The sequence below is a fragment of the Cuculus canorus genome, chromosome 5, assembly GCF_017976375.1.
Source record: "Cuculus canorus isolate bCucCan1 chromosome 5, bCucCan1.pri, whole genome shotgun sequence".
Taxonomy (NCBI): Eukaryota; Metazoa; Chordata; class Aves; order Cuculiformes; family Cuculidae; genus Cuculus; species Cuculus canorus.
Window position 1 is genome coordinate 14,002,189 of NC_071405.1, and position 24,445 is coordinate 14,026,633.

At 41.3% G+C, this 24,445-nt stretch overlaps 1 protein-coding gene across 3 annotated transcripts; it reads left to right on the forward strand.

Moving 5' to 3' along the window:
• The first annotated feature begins 1,913 nt into the window (after positions 1-1,913).
• NADSYN1 (NAD synthetase 1) lies at positions 1,914-23,605 on the forward strand. 3 transcript variants are annotated; one of them, XM_054068807.1, is made up of 21 exons: positions 1,914-2,014; positions 2,500-2,560; positions 4,107-4,223; positions 5,079-5,132; positions 5,522-5,611; positions 6,475-6,526; positions 7,377-7,465; positions 8,933-9,050; positions 10,978-11,109; positions 12,039-12,113; positions 12,283-12,407; positions 12,618-12,666; positions 13,346-13,448; positions 14,472-14,640; positions 14,983-15,118; positions 16,808-16,914; positions 17,686-17,817; positions 17,982-18,051; positions 18,857-18,985; positions 20,074-20,250; positions 23,116-23,605. In XM_054068807.1, exons 1-21 carry the CDS (start codon positions 1,930-1,932, stop codon positions 23,167-23,169), a joined length of 2,124 nt encoding a protein of 707 aa, XP_053924782.1. In that variant the 5' UTR covers positions 1,914-1,929; the 3' UTR covers positions 23,170-23,605. The 3 variants fall into 3 exon arrangements, 2 of the variants coding, with proteins under 2 accessions (XP_053924782.1, XP_053924783.1); XM_054068808.1 differs by lacking the exon at positions 23,116-23,605 and adding an exon at positions 21,936-23,108; XR_008450183.1 differs by lacking the exon at positions 23,116-23,605 and having other exon boundaries at positions 17,982-18,080; positions 20,074-20,211.
• The last annotated feature ends 840 nt before the right edge of the window (positions 23,606-24,445 follow it).

Here is a 24,445-nt window from a genome sequence, read left to right on the forward strand (position 1 = left end):
TCCTGTGGCACCCAAAACTGCCGTGAGTACTCAGGTGGGGCCACCCCAGTGTGGAGCAGAGCAGACCAGTCTGAACACCCTTCCTAAGGCACACCACAGAGAGGATCCAACCCCAAATCCTAGTCCGTTCAAGGGATGCTCATGCATTTGAAACTTCATGCACACCAGCTTCAGTGCTGGAAATCAGGTCTGACTGCCTCAGCTGCCCTGGGCGCAGACCCAGCCCCACCCCAGTGTGCTCCTGTTTGCCAGGCAGCCCAAAGCAGACCATCATTGCTCTCCTTGGCCCACAGCTTTCTTTGAGGTGCAGCAAATGAGCTGAGGAAACCATCAAGTCCTGCCACTAATAGAGGCATTTGGAGTTGGAAGGGGGTTCCCCACTGGTGCTGACCCTCCAGAGGCTGCAAGGTACCTTCATGCTGGTAGATGTCAATGAAGTTGCTGATCATACCACCCTGGAATAAACTGCCTTGAGCCTGCATTTGAATCTTCAGCACATCTGTAGAGTTAAGTTTCATCTAGGTAATCATATTTTTTTTTTCTGGAAGTTAAACAGAATGTCCCTCTGATAGCATGGTTTGTTTTTTTTTTTTGTTTTGTTTTTTTTTTTTTTTTTTTTTCAGACAGTTCATTCTTTGGAGATAATAACGTCTTATGTGAAGTATGATCTGTGCTGAACCCAAAGTGGGCTATAAGAAAGCTGGGGAGGGACTTTTTACAAGGGCATGTAGTGATAGGGCGAGGGGGAATGGCTTTAAATGGCCTGCTCTAGCATGGCGTGTCCCTGCCCATGGCAGGGGGATTGAAACTAGATGATCTTTAGGGTCCCTTCCAACCCAAGATTCTACAATTCTAAATTAGAGGGGTTAAGATTTGCAGCAGACATTAGGAAGAAGTGCTTCATGATGAGGGTGGTGAGGCACTGGCACAGGCTGTTGTGGTTGCCCAGTCACTGGAGGTGTTCAAGGCCAGGCTGGTTTAGTGGGAGATATCCCTGGCCATGGCAGAGCGGTTGGAATAGTGTGATCTTTGAAGTCCCTTCCAACCCAAACCATTCTATAATTCTATTTACAGATGTGTTTTCTTCTCAAATTACCTCTGTTTGCAGCCTTTCCCTATCTCAAATGCAAAGTCAGACAGAGAGCTGACTCCAAAGCTCCAAATTAGCAAGAAATTTGACTGTTGAGAAGTTCACAAAAACATTAAAATTAGTCCTTGGAAAATAATAGAAAACATGTAAGATTTCTGGGAAGATTTAAACATATGCATGTAGGAAATATATTCTGTCTCCAGCTCTTGTCTCGCCGCACACGATTGATGGAGATCACTCCCTCGTGTTGCCCAGTCCTGATAAAGGCTGCTTGCTTTCTAAATCTCCAAAAGGAGTTTTAGAGAGTTTTATTTGCTGGCATTTTCGGTCTCAAAAGCACGGGCACTGTGGGCACTGGTGGTTTTGGAAGGCTCCATTTGGGCACCGCGCAGGAGAGCGTCAAGAGGAACACAGGTTTTGAGACAAATGGAACTGATGCCCAAGGAGACAACTGAGCACAGAATACACTTAGAATCCCGTCTGTAGGGAGGTTCAGGAAAACCAAGCGGGTTAGGGGCTGAGATCTGTAAAGCCCAGCTTTGGGGCTGGTACCCTGGAAGCTTCTTTAATGGGTCTGAAAAGTGAATAATGGGCAAAAGTTTGGATCCTCCTCCCGTTATCTTCAGTACTCAGATTCTGAGCCAGTTTTGACGAACTCTTCTTCAAGCTGGAGGGCTAAAACAAAGGGCTCGGGCTGCATTCCCACTGCTCGGGCGCCGGGGAGCTCCTAACGCTGCCGGCACCACGGGTGGGAGTCGCGGAACGGAGAGGAACGGAGAGGAACGGCACGGAACCGGCACGGAACGGAACGGAAAGGGCGGGGAGGTGGCGGGACAACCATGGGCAGGGCTGTCACCATCGCCGCCTGCGCCCTCAACCAATGGGCTCTGGATTTTGAGGGCAACCTCGAGAGGATTTTCAGAAGTGAGTGGGGCATCGGCACCTCCCTTTCTCCCCTCTCCCCCTCCTCCCCTCTCCCTCCTCTCCTCCCTCTCCCTTCTCTCCCCTTTCTCCCCCCCCCTTCCGTCTCCCCTCTCTTTCCTCTCTCCTCCTCCCTGTCTTCTCCACCCTCTCCCTGGCTCCCTATCTCCTTTCTCTCTCCTCTCTCCTCTCTCCCCTCCTCTCCCTTCTCTCTCCCTTCTCTCTCCTCTCCTCTCCTCTCCTCTCCTCTCCTCTCCTCTCCTCTCCTCTCCTCTCCTCTCCTCTCCTCTCCCTCCCCTCTCTGCCCTCTTTCTCCCTCCCCTCCTCTCCCCCTCCATCTCCTTCCCCCCCCCCCATCTCCTCCTCGCCCTCTCTCCCTCTCTCCCTCCCTCTGCCCGTTTCTGGCTGAGGCTGCAGCAGAGGCTGTGCCTGCTTTGCACTGACGGGTTCCCATTGCCCAGACTGTGTTTAACCCAACCTTCTTGCAGGTATTGACATGGCAAAGTGCCGAGGAGCCCGGTACCGGCTTGGTCCAGAGCTCGAGATCTGGTAAGAGCACCTGGTTCGGATCTGTTCCTGATTAATTCATAGAATCATAGAATGGTTTGGGTTGGAAGGGACCTTAACGCCCATCCAGTTCCAACCCCCTGCCATGGGCAGGGACACCTCCCACCAGACCAGGCTGCTCAAAGCCCCATCCAGCCTGGCTTTGAACACCTCCAGGGATGGGGCAGCCACAGCTTTTGTGGGCAACCTGTGCCACTGTCTCACCACCCTCATCGTGAAGAATTTCTTCCTGATGTCTAGTCTAAATCTTACCCCCTACAATTTAAAGCCATCCCCCGTCACCCTGTCACTATATGCCCTTGTAAAAAATCCCTGCCCAGCTTTCTTGTAGCCCCTTTCAGTACTGGAAGCTGCTCTAAGGTCTCTCCAGAGCCTTCTCTTGTCCAGGCTGAACAACCCCAACTCTCTCAGCCTGTCCTCATAGCAGAGTTGCTCCAGCCCTCTGATCATCTTTGTAGTTCTCCTCTGGACCCTGTTCCAACAGCTTCATCTCCTTCTTATGTGGAGGTTCCTGAAGAGCAGTCAGTAAGAACATGACCTGTGCCCACGCTGACGCCCAGAACATCACAAAAAGCATGCATCTCTCAGCTCAAAGAAAGATGTTGTAGTTGCAGGCATAAGACTGGTTCTCTTTTCTTGGAAATCTGACTGGTACCAATAATTTGTTGACCTATTTCAGCTAGTCTTCCTTCACGGGAGCTGCAGTTTTTCTGCTTAGGCCCAGGCTGCTGCTCTTGAAAATATCCAGCAATGCCACAGAGATTTAAATGCTGTCGGTGGGCATGATGTTGGCAACGCTGCTTCTGCGTGTTTGAAATAAACTACCTGTGTGGTTGAGGTGTTCCCTGTCTTGAGAATGATCTTGAAGAGAAGGACTTGGGAGTGCTGGTGGATGAGAACCTCAACAGGTTGAGTGGGGTGATTCTGCCACTCTACTCTGATGAGACTTTGCCTAGAGTATTGTGTCCAGTTCTGGAGCCCTCAATGCAGGAAAGATATGGATCTGTTAGAGAGAGTCCATTAAAGGCCACGAAGATGATCCGAGGGCTGAAGCACCTTCCATAGGAGAACAGGCTGAGAGAGTTGGGCTTGTTCAGCCTGAAGAAGAGAAGGCTCCAGGAAGACCTTATAGCAGCATTCCAGAACTTTGGGCCTACAGGAAAGCTGAGGAGGGGCTCTTCATGAGGCAGTGCAGGGACAGAATGAGGCATAATGGTTTTAAGCTGAAAGAGGAGAGATTTAGATATTAGGAAGAATTTTTTTCCTTTGAGGGTGGTGGGGCACTGGCACAGGTTGCAGTGAAGTCATGAATGCCCCATCACTGAGTTGTTCAAGGCTGGGTTAGATGGGGCTTTGAGCAACCAGGTCAGTGGGAGGTGTCTCTGCCCATCGCAGAGGGGTTGGATCCGGATGAACTTTAAGGTCTTTTCCGACCCAAACCATTCTATCATTCTATGAAGGAGTTTTGATCCCTTGGCTCTGGTGCCAATTTGGCTGAATTCTTTATTTCTTTTGTTTTAATGCACAGTGGTTATGGCTGCTCGGATCACTATTATGAGTCTGACACGCTCTTGCATTCATTTCAAGCTCTGGCAAAACTTTTGGAGTCTCCAGCTACTCAAGATATTATCTGTGATGTGGGAATGTAAGTTTTTTTGTGTACATATGATAAAGGGGAAGGTCTGTAGGAATACTGCCTCTGCTGTCTTTCTGGGTAGTGAGGACTCAGTACCAAATGTGTAGATGGAACTGCACTACTTTTCCTTTTAATTACAGTGACTAGGACTGCAACACGGAAAACACTTCCTGAAAGAGAATCCTTTCAAAGGTTTCTGGTGGCTGAGCCCTTCAGAGAGAAACTTTATCATTAGAGTTATTTATTTGGTACCTTAATGGCTGTGCTGTCTTGCCATGAATAAGACTTTGGGTTATATGTAATGCAAAGGGCTTTATTAATTGACTCTTTCAGGAGTGTCAGGGCTAATGTAATTTACTTGGACAGGCAGGCATCTTTAAGCAACATACGTGTGTCAGAAGCACTGAAACCATTGTAAGTCATGTGCTGACTGTGAACAGTGAGAAGTTATAACTGTAAATTAGCACGTACACCTGCTTGTCAGTATTGCTATAAATGCATAAAGCTAGCTCTGTTTTGAACTAGCCTGGTGATATCAAACGGAGCCAGGGTTAATGAAATAAGTTAGCCCAGCCAGTAGCATTCTTTGAGTCTGCTTGTGTTTCTCTGGCACACTAGTAATCTGGCAGCAGTTGATAAACCCGAGACTGACAGCATAGCCAGTAACTCATTTTTCCGAACAACTATTTGAATTAAAAAAATTAAAAGCTAAAACTTGATATATGGTTTTATTTCATTTCCTTTAGTGATACCGTATAGAGATGTTGTCTTAAAAATAGTGTTTGTGCAGCGAAGTAGATTCTGTAGCTTTCTAAAATTTCATTTCATGAGCTTAGCCACTGGTAACTTTGCTTATTTTCACAGGCCTGTTCTGCACAGAAATGTTCGCTACAATTGTCGAGTGATATTTTTAAATAAGTAAGTAGTTCTTTATGCGTTTTGTGAAGCAGTACGTCAGTGTATCCTTTCAGAGATCTGTGTGGCGTTCAAGAAAGATTCTTCAGTGCTATGTAAAGCGATGGAGTTGTCTTCCTACCTACTAACTTTCAGAGAGACAGCTAATGTTTTCTATTATCTCTTTTTCCTTTCTGAATTTGTCGAAACTAAATTTCCACTGCTTTCTGAAAGACTCCAAAAAACCACCCTTAAGTCTGCAGACTGAAACTTTAAGTATTATTCTATGTAGTAGTTCAATGTACATCATGATAGAAAAAAAAGAATTGCTAGTACTCAGTGTTCTTATTTGGTCCCGTTTGGCTGTACAGCAGGTCTTAACTTGCCCTTTCTCTTTTGTTTTATGTTTTAAGAAAAATTCTTTTGATCAGACCCAAAATATCATTGGCAAATGCAGGAAACTACAGGGAACTTAGGTGGTTCACCCCATGGAACAAAGCAAGGTAAGCTGGCTACCATTCAAATTGTGTGCGAAAACACAGTTTGCCATTTGCAGCCACAGAGAAAGGATGGAAATCTCGGTAGTGGTCTCTCAATGCTGCTACAGGGTGAGCAGCAGAGTCAGTTAAGCAACTGAATTGGAGCTCAGTTAGAAAGCTTATTAAGTACAATCTAACTCTGAATTGCTGAACTGGAAGGAAAAGTGTGTCTGAGTGATCCTGCAACAGTGTAGTAGTGTCATTTTCCTTGTGTCTACTTTCTGACTATATGCAGTTCAGGATTGGAAGAGCCTAAGTTTATCTGCTGAGTTGCGGTATCCTGTTCAATATTAAACTGGAAAACAGTGTGAAATGGGCATGCTCTTTCGGAATTTTAACAATCTCGGGGTGAATGCTATGTACCTTATGATGCTGCAAAATATATTCGATGCGCATTTCTGATGCCGTGTACTCATCCTGTGGTCAAAGAATGGTTCTGTCCAGATGGAGTCGGTAAAGTACTTCTGAGAGAGTCCTCCTAAGCTCAGTCAGTTCCAGGTGACTTCTGAGTTGTTTATGTGGTAATACTGCAAAAAGAGAAACTTTTAGTTGGTATTTGACTGCATGGTGTGTTGTTAGGTCTAGGTTATAGCTGGGATGGAGTTTACCATGCATTGCTGAAGCCAAGTGCGATGGTGCTAGCTGATGATTTGTGATTAGTTTCACTGAAAGTATGAAGGTTCTTTCTTTTTCTTAAACATGCACAGCCTTGTAAACTGAAGCTCAATTTCTTTAATAAGTGTTAGAAGGTGACCGTATGTGGACATTATAGATTTTCTGCTGTAATTTACATAGCAATGTATTCACAACCTATAAACCTGTTTTAGGCACGTGGAGGAATATTTTCTACCCAGGATAATTCAGGAAGTGACTGGACAGGTAAGTTTGTAAAGGACGTTTTAATTCTAAAATTTCCCAATTCAGCAATTTAAATGAATAGAATTTGTGGTATAAAACTGTAGTACACCAATTTCTACATGCTGCAAACTTATAGATTTCAGTGATAGTTCTCAGTTACATTAAATAAGAGCATAATTTAATCTTGTTTGTGGTAGTATTTGGCAGCAAAGTAGGTTTTACATTTGCCTCATTTAGATATATATATATATGGGACCTTGAAGACATAGGGAAATTGTGGATGCCTCTTCCCTGGAAGTGTTAAAGGCCAGGTTGGATGAGGCCTTGAGCAGCCTGGTCTGTTGGGAGGTGTACCTGCCTGTGGCAGGGAGTTGGAACTGGATGATCTTTAAGGTCCTTTCCAACCCAACCCATTCTATGATTCTATGATTCTAAGATTGTCCTGTTTTGCACAGGTCTAGTACTGAGCTTATCTGTGTTTGAAACTAGAAATAACTATGTTTCGAGGCAAATAAATAAATAAACAAATGTAACCTTCGTCATTCAGAAGGTTAAAAAACTTACCCTATTTCCCACTAAAGCATGAATGTGATTTTTAGTGGAAGACACTCTCTGTTTTGTAGATTGCTTAGTTCAAAGGCAATTGTCCTGTCCTGAAGCAAAGCACTGGATCCGACACTGGATTTCGACACAAAAATTCAACAGAATTCAGAGATTTGCCATTTAGAGCTTTTTTTTTTTTTTTTGCTTAAACTTGGTATAAAATGAAGGAAGATGTAATGTGAAGGAAGTGGGTATTCAATGGTTAACTTTTTGGATGATGTAGATTCTTCTATTACATTTGTGTAATGATGTTCTTGTTCTTTCTCAGGAAACTGTTCCTTTTGGGGATGCAGTGCTAGCAACCAAAGATACCTGCCTCGGGGCAGAAATATGTGAAGAACTCTGGGCACCAAACAGGTAAAGGAGAAAAAGAAATGAAAAGCAAACTAAAACATACCCTGTACCCTCAAATAAATGTTTGAAAGAAACCTGCTTATTATTCTTCGAGGTAGTCTATCTTTCAGAAAGTGCCATTAAGCTAAAATATTTATTAGGAGCAATAAATACCTCACGGGAAAGATTTCGCTAGGCTGGATGCAGAGTGGCAAAAGAAGTTTTAGGAAGTTAAGCTAAGTTCATTTGAAACAGAAGGTAGGAGAGAAATACCAAAAATAAGTGGAATGCAAAAGATGACCTGAGGAAACAGATAACAGGTAGCTATAGTGCTCCCCTTCCAGGTGTTGTTCAGCTTCTAGTTGAGCCTGAGGTTGAAATGTCCTCTTTGGATCCAAAGAGCCACTGCTTTAGGGCCAAAGTTACAGTTATTTTATATCAATTTGTCGTATCAATTTTATCCAGCCACTAGAATCCTGTGTTATTGCCACTTACTGTGCCTAGTCTTAAAAAGCTGAGAGTGCTAGTAGGGCTTTTTATTTTATTTACTTAATTCTTTTTGTCTTTGACTTTGGCTCCTCCAAAGCATTCCACTTAACAGACAAATAGGGCTTTTATACTTGACAAGCTAGAGCGTAAACTTCTAGGGAATGCCACTTTGAGATGTAGCACTTGTTTCTTACTGCTTAGCTGTTTGCATAGTCCTTCTGCTTCGATTTTTAACCAGCATCAGACAATGCATAAAGGTAATGTGTAAGGAAACAAAAAAGAGAAAGGAAAAGAGAAAGAAAGCATAGTGCCCTTAAGTAACATTTCCTGTTATTATTTTAGTTCCTGTTACAATTTAAAGTTCTTCCCAACTACAAAGTTGATCCCATTCACAAAGGTCTTAATTCACGGGTGGGGGTGGAGTTGTGGTTGTGTGAAAGCTGTTTCAGTTAACATGAAATGAAATGTTCCGGGTGTTTTTCCAAATCTCCCAGTTACAGACATTCATTTCCTTGTGACTGCAGAAGGTGTGGTAAGATAGGATTTTTTTAGTATTTCTTTCTTTAGACATTGGAACAAGAAGAAAGCAGTAAAAGCCTTTTCCTTCTCATGGTTCTGTTTGCTTTTGCTTTTGGATTTTCTAAGGAAGAAGGAAAGTGGAACAGCTGACATTACAAGAGTGTCTCCTTTCCAACCAAGTTTGTCTTATTCGCTCTTTCTTTGAGACCCAGGCTTCTACAGAGTAAAGTAGAAGGCATTTCATTTAAAACAGAATGAGCAAAAGCCCTTCCACCCTCTGCAGCCCCTACTGGTCTTTGACAGAAGAGTCAGACAATGCAAGAAAACAGATGTTTTTGAGAGTCTTATCCTTTTTTGAGCTAAGATGTGCAGAAAACTGGCAACACATAGATGTGTTCAATTATCAGTACTTTTAAATGATACCTGCAGCATTCACAGCGTAGTATTGCCAGCTGACTTGTTTTCTGCCTTTTGCTTTGACAGCCCTCATATTGAAATGGGACTTGACGGTGTGGAAATTTTCACTAATTCCTCTGGGAGTCACCATGTGCTGCGGAAGGCTCACACCCGTGTGGATTTGGTGAATTCTGCAACAGCAAAGGTATACGCTTAAAAAAAGATAAAATTAGGTTTTTGTTATGCACCTCATTTTGTTTCAAAAGAGACTCCTCTCCTGGGATAGGAGATAGCATTTTCTTCCTGTGTTGGTGGGGTGGCCTTGACAGGTCTTGTTCTTAGTTTCTTGTTTTCTTACCTGGAATCACCTTCCCTGATTGAATCAGCTGTAGGGGAAGAATTCTCTTACTTTCGGTTATCCTACTGTCATGGTCTAATGTGAAGCACTATAGAATCGTAGAATAGTTTGGGTTGGAAGGGACCTTTAAGATCATCCACCTTGCCATAGGCAGGGACACCTCCCACTGGATCAGGCTGCCCAAGGCCCCATCCAGCCTGGCCTTGAACACCTCCAGGGATGGGGCAGCCACAGCTTCCCTGGGCAACCTATGCCAGTGCCTCACCACTCTCATGGTGAAGAAAGTCCTCCTTATGTCTAGTCTAAATTTGCCCCTCTCCAGGTTATACCCATTGTCCCTAGTCCTATCACTACAAGCCTTTGTAAAAAGTCCCTCTCCAAATAAATCCTTTGTTTCCACCTCTGTGACCCCAAATTCCAGATGCCATTTGCTTGCAGGTTATCTCTGTCTGGTCTGTGGAGCAGCAGACTGGAAAGAGAGGTCATTTGATATTTGCATGGGAATAGGAGAGATACAAACCTACTTGTGTGTGTGCAGGAGGAACTCGCAGAAGAAACTTCGTATGGGAGAATGTATTTCTGCACCGGCGTGCCAGTTGTATCATCTCTCTTTCACACAGGTCTATAAAGAAGAATCAGAATACTTTAAAACAGTTTGATAACTCCCAGCTCAGGAGACACTCCAAAAATGTTTTTGATGTCCTCAATCTTAATTCCATTAAACATTGAGGAAGAAAAGTATTGCACTTGGATAATGGATGGAAAATAGTTAGAGTAACTGTCTTTCAGTAATTGAAAGTATGAAATGTTGGATCCACTGCATACAGAGAATAACCAGCTCGGGTGTTGAATGCACATTCTGCATAAAGGGCAAACAGCCGGTGGCTGTGGTTGCTCCCTGTAATTATCTGTGCCTCAGCAGTCTCTCTCTGTGTGCTTTATGTACTGAACGACAGCTCATTGCCAGCTTGTAGTTCGGTCAACAGAGGAAGTTATTTTCCTGGCACATATAAAATCAACCAGAAGTCTCATTTGTTTCCTTAAGATGACAGTTTCTTTCTCGATTTTCATTCACACAGCAATATTGTGTTGGAGAAATAACGGTAACTATATCAGAAAGGGGAAACATAAATCTGTGTTTGAACTCAGATTCCTTTTTTACCTCCTGTCATCTTGTTACTTAAAATGAATTATATTTTTATACTTTGAAAGTTCTGTTTTATTTTGAAGAAGAGAAGACTTTTAGTTAATAGCCTGTAATTCTGTCTAGCAGTGATGGGGACAAAAACAAAGTAATGAATGTGCACTACACTCTGAAACATATTTGATCTGTACAACTGCTTTGCCATTGTAATTTAACATGCTTTTGGTTAGTGTTTTCTGTCCTCAAATATCCAAACACAACTTCTGTCATCATCTTCCTGCTTTTCTCATTCTCAATTTGAACTTAGAATTTCAATTTAGAGGTGTAGCCCTCTCTAATTGGGCTGAGGGAATGACACTTGCTAATAACAGAAGACTCCTGTCTTTTAATAGTGTGAAAGGGATAGGGTTCACGTACTACATTTACTTATGTAATTACTTGTTTCTGTCGTGTATATCACATGTGAAGTACTTTCCAAATGACAAGAAAGAGTCGCAAATCATTCACAAAATAAAGACAGAGGAAGATTATAAGAATGGCAGGAACAGAGAAATAACATTTTGTCTTTTAATATGGTGTCAAGTGCTCTATTCTGAAAAGCATTTATTTGTATGTTTACTTTCCTTCCAGAATGGTGGAATATATATTTTAGCTAACCAGAAAGGCTGTGATGGTGATCGGCTGTATTATGATGGCTGTGCCATGATTTCAATGAATGGAGAAACAATTGCGCAAGGATCCCAGTTTTCACTCGATGACGTGGTAATATATTTGTAGAATCATAGAGTAGTTTAGGTTGGAAGGGACCTTAAAGATCGTCAGGTTCCAGCCCCCCTGCCATGGGCGGGGGCACGTCTTGCTAGATCAGGCTGCCCAAGGCCCATCCAACCTGGCCTTGAACACCTCCAGGGATGGGGCAGCCGCAGCTTCCCCGGGCAATCTGAGCTGCTAGTTACAGCTGAAACTAGTACAGCTACTTTTATGCTTAACACTTCCCAGAGAGTCCACATACTAAGTCCATGTCTGTATGCTATGAAAGATGTATTTTTACCATGCTATTCAACTGGATCCAAGGTTTTTTTCTAGTCAAATTGCCCAGTAGTTTTCTTGCTCTTGCGAGTGAGGAAGAGCTGTCGCAGTGGAGAAACTTAATGAAAATATTTGTATATGCAATCACCATGTTTAGGAGAGACCCTATTAACTTGTATTCCCTTAGCTAAGAAATAAAAAGACAAAGATCGCAGTGTTCTAATTATGATGTGGTCTGGTAGACAAAAGGTTTGATACGTTGAGCTTCACTTCAGAAAGCCCTTTCTCAGAAGATTTGTCATCAAAGCTGTAGGCTTCCTCACATTATGTGCCAAATCAGTCTTTTCCCCATTATGTTTCTTGCCTTTTTCTTTTTTCCTTTGCCATAACTGATGGTGAACCCATTGTTCAGCCATCTGACAAGGTCTGTAAATGTCTTGTGGTTTATGAGCATTGTAGTGTACTCGGTGAAGCGAGTCAGTTGTGCTTGCTTTGTAATGTAATTCTGCTGAGTCAGAAATGACTCAGAAGTGCACATAAAAATCTATATTGAAAACTGTTGTGTGCATTCTTCTTTCCCAACGCTTTTTGTAGTCCAGGCCTGTAAAATGTTGTTTATCTGTTTGTGTAGAATCAATCTAATGTTGAAAGCCTTTTCACAGGAGGTGCTGGTTGCCACTCTGGACTTGGAGGATGTTCGAAGTTACAGAGCAGAGATTTCATCTCGTAACTTAGCGGTAAGAATTCTTTAAAGGAGTTATGTTTGCTAACTCCATCAATTCTGAATAATTACTGAATTTAAAAAGTATTTGTATGTCTTAATTTTCACAATATTCTGTAGATCTGATTTTTTTATAGGAATATGCTATGTTAAAGTTGATATCTTCTCAATTCTAATGTGCTTAGGCAAGCAAAGTGCACCCTTATCCCAGAGTAAAAGTGAATTTTGCTCTGTCATGTTCTGATGATGTCGCTGTACCTACTTGTATGCCAATTCAGTGGAGACATCATAGTCCCGAGGAGGAGATCAGGTAAGAACATACTGAATCTGTTGCTTTGAATTTATTTTGATTAAAAAAACCCCACAAACTCAAACAAGTAAAGGAAGATGTAAATAAGATCTCATGTTTATCTCTTAAGTAAAGGAAGTAGCTCATTGGAAGACCACAGTAAATATATTGGCTTGCTTAGGTCTTACTATGTAAACTTCTTGGAATAAGCATATTCTGCTGTAATTTCAGCCTTGGTCCTGCATGTTGGCTTTGGGACTATTTAAGGCGCAGCAAACAGGTAAGAAAAACTTATTTTGTTCTTTGCCTTGATATACACGTCATCTTCTGTGCTGTAGGGACAGTACACATTGCTACCCTGTGCTGCTGTTAATGCACAGTGATATTAGTGCAAAGTGCAAGGTTTGAGTTTTTCACTGGTAGCTCATTCAGACTTAAAACCTGTATGTAAGGTGTGACTTCAGTGTGCTCGTCAGACGTTTCCCTTAGGAATTGTGCTTTGTTTGAAAGCAACAGTCAAGCTTACCTAAGAAAGGAGATTACTTTTTTTTTGAAACACTGTTTTTTTCTTTAAATAAAATATTGTAATCACATAATGCAGATGTTTAAAATAAGCAGGGTTACATGAACTTGTAGTTCAGTTCAGTATTGAAGTATACATGGAAAATTTAATCCTTGTTATTAACTCCCCCGTCTTACTGGAGGAGGAGGAAGGCATGCTGGAAGCTTTTCTAGCCAAAGGGTTTACTCTGGCTACTTGGTTGATTATCCAGTTGAGAAGAGCTTAAGAGAGTTTGCTAGATCTGATTTGTTTGTGTGTTTGTTTGTTTTTCCCCAACAGAATACAAGCAGACTTGAACAACGCAAATGCGGTCCTTTTACAGGAGTGTTTCTATAGAGTACAATATATATATTTCTTATTTTGCTGTTTGGAATGTCTTCCTTCTTCTGTTTTCAAGGCAGGATTTCTCTTACCTCTTAGTGGTGGAATTGACAGCTCTGCTACAGCTTGCATAGTATACTCCATGTGTCACCAGGTGTGCCTGGCAGTCAAGAATGGAAGTGAGTAAATATGGATGTCTGGCTAGCTATGCTTGCTAATGGTTATGAACAAGTTAATATTAGCTGGGTGCATTAGATGCAAGAGGTCATTAATGGTAGACTCTTGCCCTGTTGTTCTAATGGAATCCGCTGTATCTCTTCAAAAATTTCAGCAAAAATGTGTGTCCAGAGTTTGGGTTCTTTGCATTGGCTAAATAGTTTTCATTTGGAGTTTAAGAATTGGATGTGGAACTCAGGCTAGGTTCTATCCAGTGTATCATTCACGATGTTGGCTGCTGTAGTTTTGAAATTTCGGTTTATCATGAGAATTTTCTCCTTCTATTAAATTCAGTACTATAAAACATGGTGAGGTATGCTTCAAGCTTTTAGAATGGCTTTACGTAGACTACATTTTATGTTATCTCTGTCTACAAGTACCTGAAAGGAGGTTGTAGCGAGGTGGGTGTTGGTCTCTTCTCCCAAGTGACAGGTGATAGGATGAGAGGAAATGACCTCAAGTTGCATCTGGGCGTGTTCAGATTAGACATCAGGAAAAATTTCTTCACTGAGTGGGTTATGAGGTACTGGCAGAGGCTGCCCAGGGAAGTGGTCGAGTCCCCATCCCTGGAAGTATTTAAAAGACAGGTAGATGAAGTGCTCAGGGACGTGGTTTCGTAGTGGACAGGTATGGTTGGACTCGATGATCTCAAAGGTCTTTTTCAACCAAAGATTTCTATGATTATATACATGCATTTAGCTAAACCTTTGTACATATTGGATCATATTTTCTATGAAATTTTTGTAAGTCATAAACCAAAAGAATTTAATATTTAAGTGTTCAAAATTAGGAGCAAAATCAGTGATTCTTTAATTTGATATATGTAAATATGTTTGGGGAGTTAGATTTTTTTTTTTCATTTTATTTGTGATGGGTAGTGTAAAGCTTAATTGGAATGCAAGATACGTATAAGATATTTGTATATCCTGGATAGCAGGAGTGCCAGCATTTCCACTCTAATTCTGTTTCTTTTGCTTTGTCTTCAGATGCAGATGTGCTGGCTGATGCACGCAGGATTGTGAATGATGAGACCTATGTCCCTGAGGACCCTCGAGAATTTTGCAAGCGTATCTTTACCACTTGCTACATGGCTAGTGAGAACTCCTCCCAGGATACTTGCAACAGGGCTAAGCTTCTGGCTGAGCAAATAGGCAGGTACAAATTGAGAAGTGCTGGAAAAAAATCTTGTTGTGGCAAAGACTTTCTTATTAAACGTTCAAACTCTAAAACAGGAGAAAATAGGAGAAGAATTGTAGATGTGTTAAGGAGGAGCATTACAGACATTGTTATTTAAGTGGTAAATGTGAGGCAAACTTGGGAGCTTTTGGTGAAAGACATGGCAATTTAGAAACAAACTGTAGAAAGTGGTTTTCTTCATGTCAGATCTGAGATGGTAGCAGCCTTTAAAACATTGTTGTATGTGTGGGCTGTTTGCTTTTTTAATGCTATTTTATCAGATTGTGCTAGTTGAGTCACTTCTGCTTGAATTCTTCTCAGCTATCACATCAATCTGAACATAGATGCGGCTGTGAAAGCTATTGTGGGAATTTTCAGCATGGTGACAGGTCGAACTCCCTGTTTTTCTGTCTACGGGGGGAGCAGCCGAGAAAACCTGGCACTCCAGAATGTGCAGGTGTGTTTCATGTAGGTTGAATCAAGTCAGACCCCTTCTTTTCCTTTTCCTTTTCCTTTTCCTTTTCCTTTTCCTTTTCCTTTTCCCCTTTCCTTTCCTTTCCTTTCCTTTCCTTTCCTTTCCTTTCCTTTCCTTTCCTTTCCTTTCCTTTCCTTTCCTTTCCTTTCCTTTCCTTTCCTTTCCTTTCCTTTCCTTTCCTTTCCTTTCCTTTCCTTTCCTTTCCTTTCCTTTTTTCCTTTCCTTTCCTTTCCTTTCCTTTCCTTTCCTTTCCTTTCCTTTCCTTTCCTTTCCTTTCCTTTCCTTTCCTTTCCTTTCCTTTCCTTTCCTTTCCTTTCCTTTCCTTTCCTTTCCTTTCCTTTCCTTTCCTTTCCTTTCCTTTCCTTTCCTTTCCTTTCCTTTCCTTTCCTTTCCTTTCCTTTCCTTTCCTTTCCTTTCCTTTCCTTTCCTTTCCTTTCCTTTCCTTTCCTTCCCTTTCCTTCCCTTTCCTTTCCTTCCCTTTCCCTTCCCTTTCCCTTCCCTTCCTTTCCCTTCCCTTTCCCTTTCCCTTTCCCTTTCCCTTTCCCTTTCCCTTTCCCTTTCCCTTTCCCTTTCCCTTTCCCTTTCCCTTTCCCTTTCCCTTCTTTTCTGGAGTACAAAATGGTATATTTCAAGAATATTGCTGATGTTTACTAAACTTCCCTCTGGTGAATGTTAGCAGCCTTTAAAAGGCTCTGTGTGAGATGTCAAGCTTCCCAGTCCAGTTCCTAGATGTCTTCAGTTTTAAAAGGTAGAAGGCAATTTTTTCTTCTGAATCAGAACATATTTAATATTCAATAGGATTATAAAATGCAGTTCAAATACACATTTCCAGTTATGCATTTTCATTGTGTCAGATCGGATTAGTGCTGTGCCTGGATAGTGCTGGTATACACTTCGTACGGAATGACAGAAAATATAACTGCCTGGTGGCTTCGAGTCCCTGGCTCCTGTCATACCTGTCACTGTCTTGATAGCTTTCTTTTTGGCCTATTCTTAAAAGCTAACCAGCAACTCTGTTTTAATTCTGGCTAAATGTTAATTATTGTGTTTGATAGTTTCTGTTAGCCGAGGACTTGATCTTTCTTCTGCTATTACTGGAGAACTCCAGCTGTCTCCTCTGGAAGCAAACATTGAATCCTTTATCAGCTTCAGTCACAGGAGTGTGGTGATTTGCTTAACATCAGACACAATTGTGGCTAAAGTTGGAGGCTGAATTTCAGGTCTGTTTGGTATTATTATCCTTAGAAGAAGTACAGTTTCAGAATAGAGACAGAGGCAGAGAAAACTTTCTACAAATTTTTTGTAAGTAAATCTCTTTAGTCTAATATTCCATAAAAGGATGTATTGGACAGATGGTTTATCTGCATAGTTCATCCCTCATGGATCCATATTAGTGCTTCTGAGAGGTAGGAAATGGCAGTTACTCCCCATTCTTCAATTCTGAGTATAATAAACTCTCCCAGTCATTTAAGTCTATGGCTGTAGCAGATAACGAACCTGGCTTTTCTATGTGTGTACGGCATCTTCTGCACAAGACCATCATTCTTGCATTAACATTTAACCCTCTCGCATTTTGTTCTTTATGGGTTTGCTTGAGGAACTGATTAATAAAAAGTATTGGGGAGAAATTCTGCTTTATAGAATTGCTTTATTTTTCATTGTGCTTTGCAGGCTAGAATAAGAATGGTCCTTGCCTACCTGTTTGCTCAGCTGACGCTTTGGACTCGTGGGATGCCAGGAGGGCTTCTGGTGCTGGGATCAGCCAATGTGGATGAAAGGTTAGTGAAAGTGAGAAATCTAAAACCAGGCGAACAGAGAAGAGATCATTGCGTTTCCTTGCAACTCTACCAAATCCCAGTGTAGGTTATTACTCAGAAGAGGTAACAAGCTAAGAATACATTGATAACAGTGAAATTAATGAAAATAGCTGAATGGGCCTGAATGGAAATTTGTGTATTTTTCAGAAGTTTAGCCCAAGCATTGTCAAAATTTTCCAATAAACTGCTGTTCCTTCCTTAGCCATTTTCAGTTCAGTGCCTCTTAGGCGTTGCATTTTCAATTACTGTAATAGGAATTAAGTTGTGAACTGTGAGCTGAAAAAGAGATTTTAAAAATCTGCAGTGCTGTTATAACAGCTGACTATTTGGAGACTAAGGCAATGCCCATAAGACTGTGGAATTGATAATCTCAGAATCTGGGAGGGTAGTGTCATCTGATTCTATGGGTGTTTGGGGATTTATTTTTTTAATTGCTCAGCACAGAATTTTGATTGCTTTGCCTCAAATATATTACTTTAGAATGGGCATGCTTCATAATTGTTTAAAATATTGTCTTCCTCCTGGTAAATTCATGGCTTTAGGATGGCCCTGTTGCTGCTGAGCTCGTTTGCTCTTTACAGTGTATAAATATGTTAACAACTTGGTCAGCTGCAGTCTGTTTCTCCCTGTCTTTATATGACATAGGTATTCTATATGGTATGAAATATTATATAGTATACTAAAGTCACATTATTCTTATTCTTACTATATGGAATTCCCTCTCTTGCTCAGTCTCCGAGGCTACTTGACGAAGTACGATTGCTCAAGTGCTGATATCAATCCCATCGGTGGAATCAGCAAGGACGATTTGAAGAACTTCATACAATATTGCATTGAAAATTTTCAGCTCACGGCCCTCAGAAGGTGAGCGGTGAGGCTGTGATATTTGGTGCAGCATTTTGTAGGACACAGTTTGCTTTTCTCTACTAACAGAGATTAAGTTGCAGTAATGCAGCAAATGCTAATCAAGAAGACTACTCAAGAGGCTGGGTAGAATCCATGGTTTTGTTTTCATCTTTGTCTTACAGTATCATGTCAGCTCCACCGACTGCTGAGTTAGAGCCCCTCGTGGATGGACAAGTGGCTCAAACTGATGAGGTAATGGGCAGTGCCTTTAAAATGCTCTGGTAAGCCTGATCCCAACGTTTGTTTATTTTTTGTCCAATAACTGTTGTTTGCTCTTATATGTATCCATGCTTGTTGACAAGCATGTTGTGAACAATCTTAAAGCCGCTGACCAGGTATTAGTATCCCACTCCAGGCTTATCTATGTTGACAATAGTTTCCAAAACAGCAAATTAACTTTTTTTGGAATGATTTTATACTTTAGGCAATTAGAAGGATGGATGTTCTGAAATTCGGTTTGTTTTGAAGCTCCTTAACATCAAAATAGAGTCAGTCAGGGCCTTACTGCCATTAAAATGGCTGATGGCCCTTCTTCCTCTCCCGCTGCCCTTCTCTTTGCTGTCCACTTGGATGAGAGGGGATTGTTAAGCCCAACCACCATCTCTGGGAGCTACCAGATATATAACTACTCTTTATGATAAAGCAAAGAGTTGCTGCACTAGAGTTAATGGTTTTCTTCATTTGGCCTTACCTTACTATGTACACTATATTTAAACTACCTAGGCGGGAAAATGAACCCACCTTCCACAGGAAAGAAATGTTTCCTCTGGCCAAATCAAATATATTAATGAGGAATTTCAAATCTCTCATTTCAGACAGATTCCATTTTTTATTTTAATTCTGCTTTGTCTTTTTAATCATTGACAATTTCTCTGTAATGTTTCTTTGATTAAACTATTTTTAGTTATATTTAGTTATTTTTAGTTGCTCCATAAAACTATTAGTTGTCATTTGCATAGTTAAGATTTTCAGTGACTTTCTATGTGTGTGATTTCAGGCAGATATGGGGATGACATATGCAGAGCTCTCCATCTATGGCAAATTGAGAAAAATTGCAAAGGCTGGACCATACAGTATGTTCTGTAAGCTGGTTAATATGTGGAAGGAAATTTGTACTCCAAGAGAGGTAATATTAAAAAAAATAATAAAATCATGTAAAGTCTTTGCCAAAATAGAGTATATTTGGAGAAAGGTCGTGTGGAGTTTGTTTTAGCTGAAGGGGATAATAATAATGGGGTAATTTGAGAACAATTACTTCAAAACTGTACCTTCCAAGGGAAATGCAACTGTATCCTGGGCTGCATCAGAAGAAGAGTGGCCAGCAAGTTCCCCCTCTCTCTCTCTTGTGAGACCCCAGCTGGAGTACTGTGTCCAGTTCTGGAATCCTCAACATAAGAAGGAGATGGAACTGTTGGAATGGGGTCCAGAGGGAGGGCTACGAAGATGATCAGAGGGCTGAAGCACATCTGCAATGAGGACAGGCTGAGAGAGTTGGGGTTGTTCAGCCTGGAGAAGAGAAGGTTCTGGGGAGACCTTAGAGCAGCTTCCAGTACTGAAAGGGGCTACAAGAAAGCTGGGGAAGGACTTTTTACAAGGGCATGTAGTGATAGGACATGGGGGAATGGGTTTAGATTGGAAGGGGAAGATTATGATTAGACATTAGGAAGAAATTCTTCATGATGAGGGTGGTGAGGCACTGGAACAGGTTGCCCAGAGAAGCTGTGGCTGCCCCATCCCTGGAGGTGTTCAAAGCCAGGCTGTATGGGGCTTTGAGCAGCCTGGTCTGGTGGGAGGTGTCCCTGCCCATGGCAGGAGAGCGGGAACTGGATGATCTTTTAAGATCCCTTCCAGCGCAAATCATCCTATGATTCTATGTTTCTGTGAATTTATTCTCTAAAAGATGTATGGCTCTTGAAGCCTTTCATTGTGTATTCTGAGACAAAAAATGGCTTTTGCTTTGAAAAACTGTTTAAACTGAAGAGATGCCTGCTTTGCTGTTAGGCAGTTCTTCTTCTCTTGTGCATAGTCACCTGAACTGCAGCTACTAGTGCTTACTGATGGATTTCTTACAAGGCACTTCCTTATTGGTGAACGTTGGGTGCAGAGACCGAGGTGGTGCGTAAAACTAGAACACAGTCTCTAAAATGCCATTCTCATCTTTTTTAAATACTAAGAAACTTTGTCTGATTAGCTGCTATATTCTTTGTACACCAGGTGGCATCAAAGGTTAAGCATTTCTTCAGGATGTATTCCATTAACAGACATAAAATGACCACCCTCACCCCTTCCTACCATGCTGAAAACTACAGTCCCGATGATAACCGCTTTGACTTGAGGCCTTTCCTTTATAACACCACATGGTCCTGGCAATTCAGATGTATTGATAAACAGGTAAATGCCCTCTGCTTATTGTACATTTTTATATTTAAAGCTCTCGAAATGGGACAACCCAGTTTCAGTGAATCTCTAGGAAAAGACACCTAGCATTTAGGATAAAAGTTTAATACAGAAATAACCATGATTATTCTTTTCACATAACTGTGAGGCTAAAAATTCTCTGTGTTCAATGGAGGCTGTTGTTTTTTTTTTTGTTAAGTGACGCTTATCGTATTGCTTGGAAAGCAAGAAGATGGAAAAAAAAGAAGAGAATATATGTGCTGAGCCCAGAAACTAATAGGTGTACTCATACTCATAAAGTCTTGCGCTAATGTGAAGAACAAGCTTATGTCTTTCGGTTTCAGTTCAGGACCTGTCTGAAGGGATCTGTTTAATTGCAGGATTAAGACTTGACCTACATCTGTGTGGGAAAAGCCAGTAAGAGGCAGCAATTTGTTGTGCACGCTGCTCCCACCTGCTTCTACAACAATACCTTTTTTGATCCTCCAGTCGTTGACTCACCAGTATATGTTTGCTCAAATACAGCAACAGTTAAGTGCTTAATTTGAGCAGTGTGAGGTGTGGAGGGGCTCAAGCAACTCTCAGAACGGTGCTTAGCTTTTGGTAGTTTTTAGTCACACCTTTGACATTATTTTAATGCATTTTTTTATGGCAAAAGTGCTGGCCTGAAAAATTTTAGCACCTTGAAGTGTTTTTCTGCTAGAGATTTTACACCTCAATTGCTTTCAAGAGTATGTTTATATATGTAATAAAATATTAATTCCCTCATCTGTGAAATGCCAGACATGCTGCAATAGTGTTTTATTACCTTGAAACCTAGGATAAAAGCTACCCTGTACAGCATTTTTTTGTAGATCTGTGTGGTGGGGTTTTATTCCATCATTTTGGACTTTTTCCCACTGAAGTCCAGGACAAAAGTTCTTTTGGCCTTGGTGGAAGCTGGGTAAAATATTTTTGTAGGGTCTGGACCAAAATGTAATTATTTTATGCTTACAGTAAATGTGATTAATAATTTTTAATGACACAGGATATTGTTACACTCTTTAACTAGATTTGTATGTAATAGTGGTTGTGCTGTGCAAGGGTACCAGCCGTTGCAACTTGTTCCTAAAAACGGAGTCAGCTTTGGGGAAGAATCAGTTATTTAGGCAACAGTAACCTGAACTGATAAAGTTCAGCAGTAACCTGAACTGATAACTTATTGTTATGGGTGGCTTTCTGCAAGACCGGAAAATAATGACTTGAAATCGTATGAGTCACACCTGCCCTTTTCAAGAAAGTGAATACTGTAAGAGTTTTCACTTACAGTGCATATTCAGCACAACTATAATTCTGAAAAGAATCACTCTCTAGGACAATACCTCACTGATAATTATGCTCCTGGGTCTTAATATGCCCTTTAGGTTTTTCTGGTGTAATAACAGGATTGTGTAAATAAGGCACAAACTCTCAATGGCATAAAACCCACCTTTAGGTGGGTAATGCCAAGTCTTCCTGTAGAAGAGTTGTGTTACAGCTTGAGCTCGTCTGTGAAGGGAAACAATTTGGAGTGCTAATAATAGAAAATTCTGTTGGATTTGTGGAAGAGTACTTTATTACTTTGAATATTTGTAGTATAGTCAAGCCAATGTAGTTATTCACTCTTTTTAAGTCCAAAATCCTCTCTGTATTTGCTGCAGAAGGAAAAGAGCTAAGAGGAGGCTGAGATTGCTGGGAGTTGCCAGATTTGCCCTTGGAGTCTTAATGTCATTCAGCTCCACTAAGCTGAAAGTTCCACCCGATGAAATTACTAGTGGTTAAGAGCAACACCAGGAACTCCAGTAGCACTGTCTGTTGCTTCTGCCATTGACTTATGTCTGTGGTAAAGGACGTGTGGTCAGAACATGCACTTGAACAATTTCTATTTGCCAAAATGTTAACTGGGATTTTAATAGCTGGCATAATTTGGAGGAGCTGTGACACAGCTCAGAAGAAAGCTGGCACACGTACCCGCAAGGATTGAGTATCTATAGTCCGTTCTGCTTTTTCCAGCGCTTACTGGCCGTACCAGAAGAGTAGCTACATTTGATCAACCCAAAAGATTTATTGACCTGACTGTTCATTAGCATATCTTCTGTGACCAGTAGCACATGCTGAACAAAGAACATAAGAACATGGAATTTATAGTATGATGTCCCTGTATATCCCCATAGATTTAGGGAATGTAAAACTGAATTTTCCAGAGCTAGAGATAAGATAATGTGCAGAATATTGTGTTTACTTCATGCTCTTTGTCTGTCCTCCTTGAGTTTGTAGAATCCTCTCTGAAACTATTTATATTGTTAGTTTTATCAACAGCTTAGCCTAATATAAGGCAATTCCTTTTCTCAAGTTTTAAGAACAGCGACAGTTTTATAAAACTCTTTGTGTGCATCAAAAGCATTTCCTGTGTTCATTTTAATTATTCTAGGCACACGGTTACAGGCAGGATTCTGGGCTGTGGCCTGATCTGATCTGACAGCTGTCACTGAAAGGGGCAGTCGTGCCTTCCTTCCAGTCTCTTCTGGCTTCAGAGATGGCTTTGGTGCTTGTCTCACTCCTTAGTCAGCCAAGTGAAGTTGCTAAACTGACAAAAAACTAGGAAGTGATGGGAGCATGCAGCCTGGAGGAGGTTTAGGGGTGGGTGGGAAAAAAGTTTGACCTTCTGTTTTGACTGCAACTAACAGTCTGTTCAGCTCAGTTGTCCCCTAGAGTGTATCCCGCTGTCAGTTCCTGATAAATCTGGGCTCTACACTGTTTTTTGATGGAAGTCTGAAAAGACAGAAGACATTAAACGCAAACTGATTTTTACTGTTGAATTGGTATCCTTTTCACTTGTAGGTATCCAAGCTAGAAAAAAAGGAAGGAATTTCTCTAGCTGAAGATGTGGACTGATTTTCTGTCCTGTTTAACTGTGGTAATTAGTTTGCTAAGCAGAATGTTTGAAACTGGAGGACACTGTGATGATAAGCAGAGATGAGCCAAACAACTACGACCATCGTAAATGGTATTTGTAATCAAGTCCTTTTTTTTGAACGACTACCTGTTTTGTTCCCAATGTACTTAAACTCTAGTTTGGCTAAGGAATCATTATTAAGGATTTTCTTCAACTGCTTGAGTTTAATTGTCTTTAATTGAAAATATTTGGATAAGCCCATTAATCATAAATAAATGCAGGGTAGTCTTTGTGAAAATGAATACACAAACAAATATTAAGTTTGGTTCTAATAATGTGATTTTTGAGTAACACTCAGCTGAAAATATAAAATTCTAACAGTTCTGGCATGTGCTGTTGAGGGGGAAGTCTCATTTTACATCGCAATAAACTTGTAATTTTATAATGCTAATTGACTGAGTTCTTATTTCACATGTTTTTTATTTATCTAGCGTTGGCTATGTAGACTGGTCCAGTGTTCCGAATAGCCCCACAAGGTATAATTCAGCAAGGTATTGAACTTGAAGCAGATGGGTAATCTCTTTGTTAGCGGGATCCAAATTAGAGTTCAGCTTCTTGTTTTGTATCTGCTTGCTGTGTAACTTGACAATTAACTTTAAAATGTGACTTAATTTTCTCAGAGATGAGTAATACCTACTTCATCAGGCTCTTCAGGGATTGTTTAATGATTATTGCTCTCCAGGATCCTCAGCAGTATTTTAAGGGTGTAGATCATAAAATCATAGAATAGTTTGGGTTGGAAGGGACCTTAAAGATCACGTAGTTCCACCTCCCCTGCCATGGGCAGGGACATCCCGATAGATCAGGCTGCCCAAGGCCCCATCCAACCTGGCCTTGAACACTTCCAGGGATTGGGCAGCCATAACTTCCCGGGGCAACCTGTGCCAGTGCCCCACCACTCTCATAGGGAAGAAATTCTTCCTTATGTCTAGTCTAAATCGGCCCCTCTCCAGTTTATCGCCAAGATGACATGGTGTTTTTTCCTTCCTGAAACGTTTGATGGGTAAGTGTAGCTCAGTGTACCTGAAATAAGAAACGTCCTCTGGCACATGGTATCATGAATAGAGAGGACACAAGTTTGGTATCCATCTCACTGTTGTTATTCCTATGTGCTCTGGTGCTGCCTGTCCAGCTGTGATCTATTGTCACTGACCATGCTGTCAGCAAGTGGTTTGACGTGCCCACACAATCCCTTTTCTGTTGGAATTAAGCTCG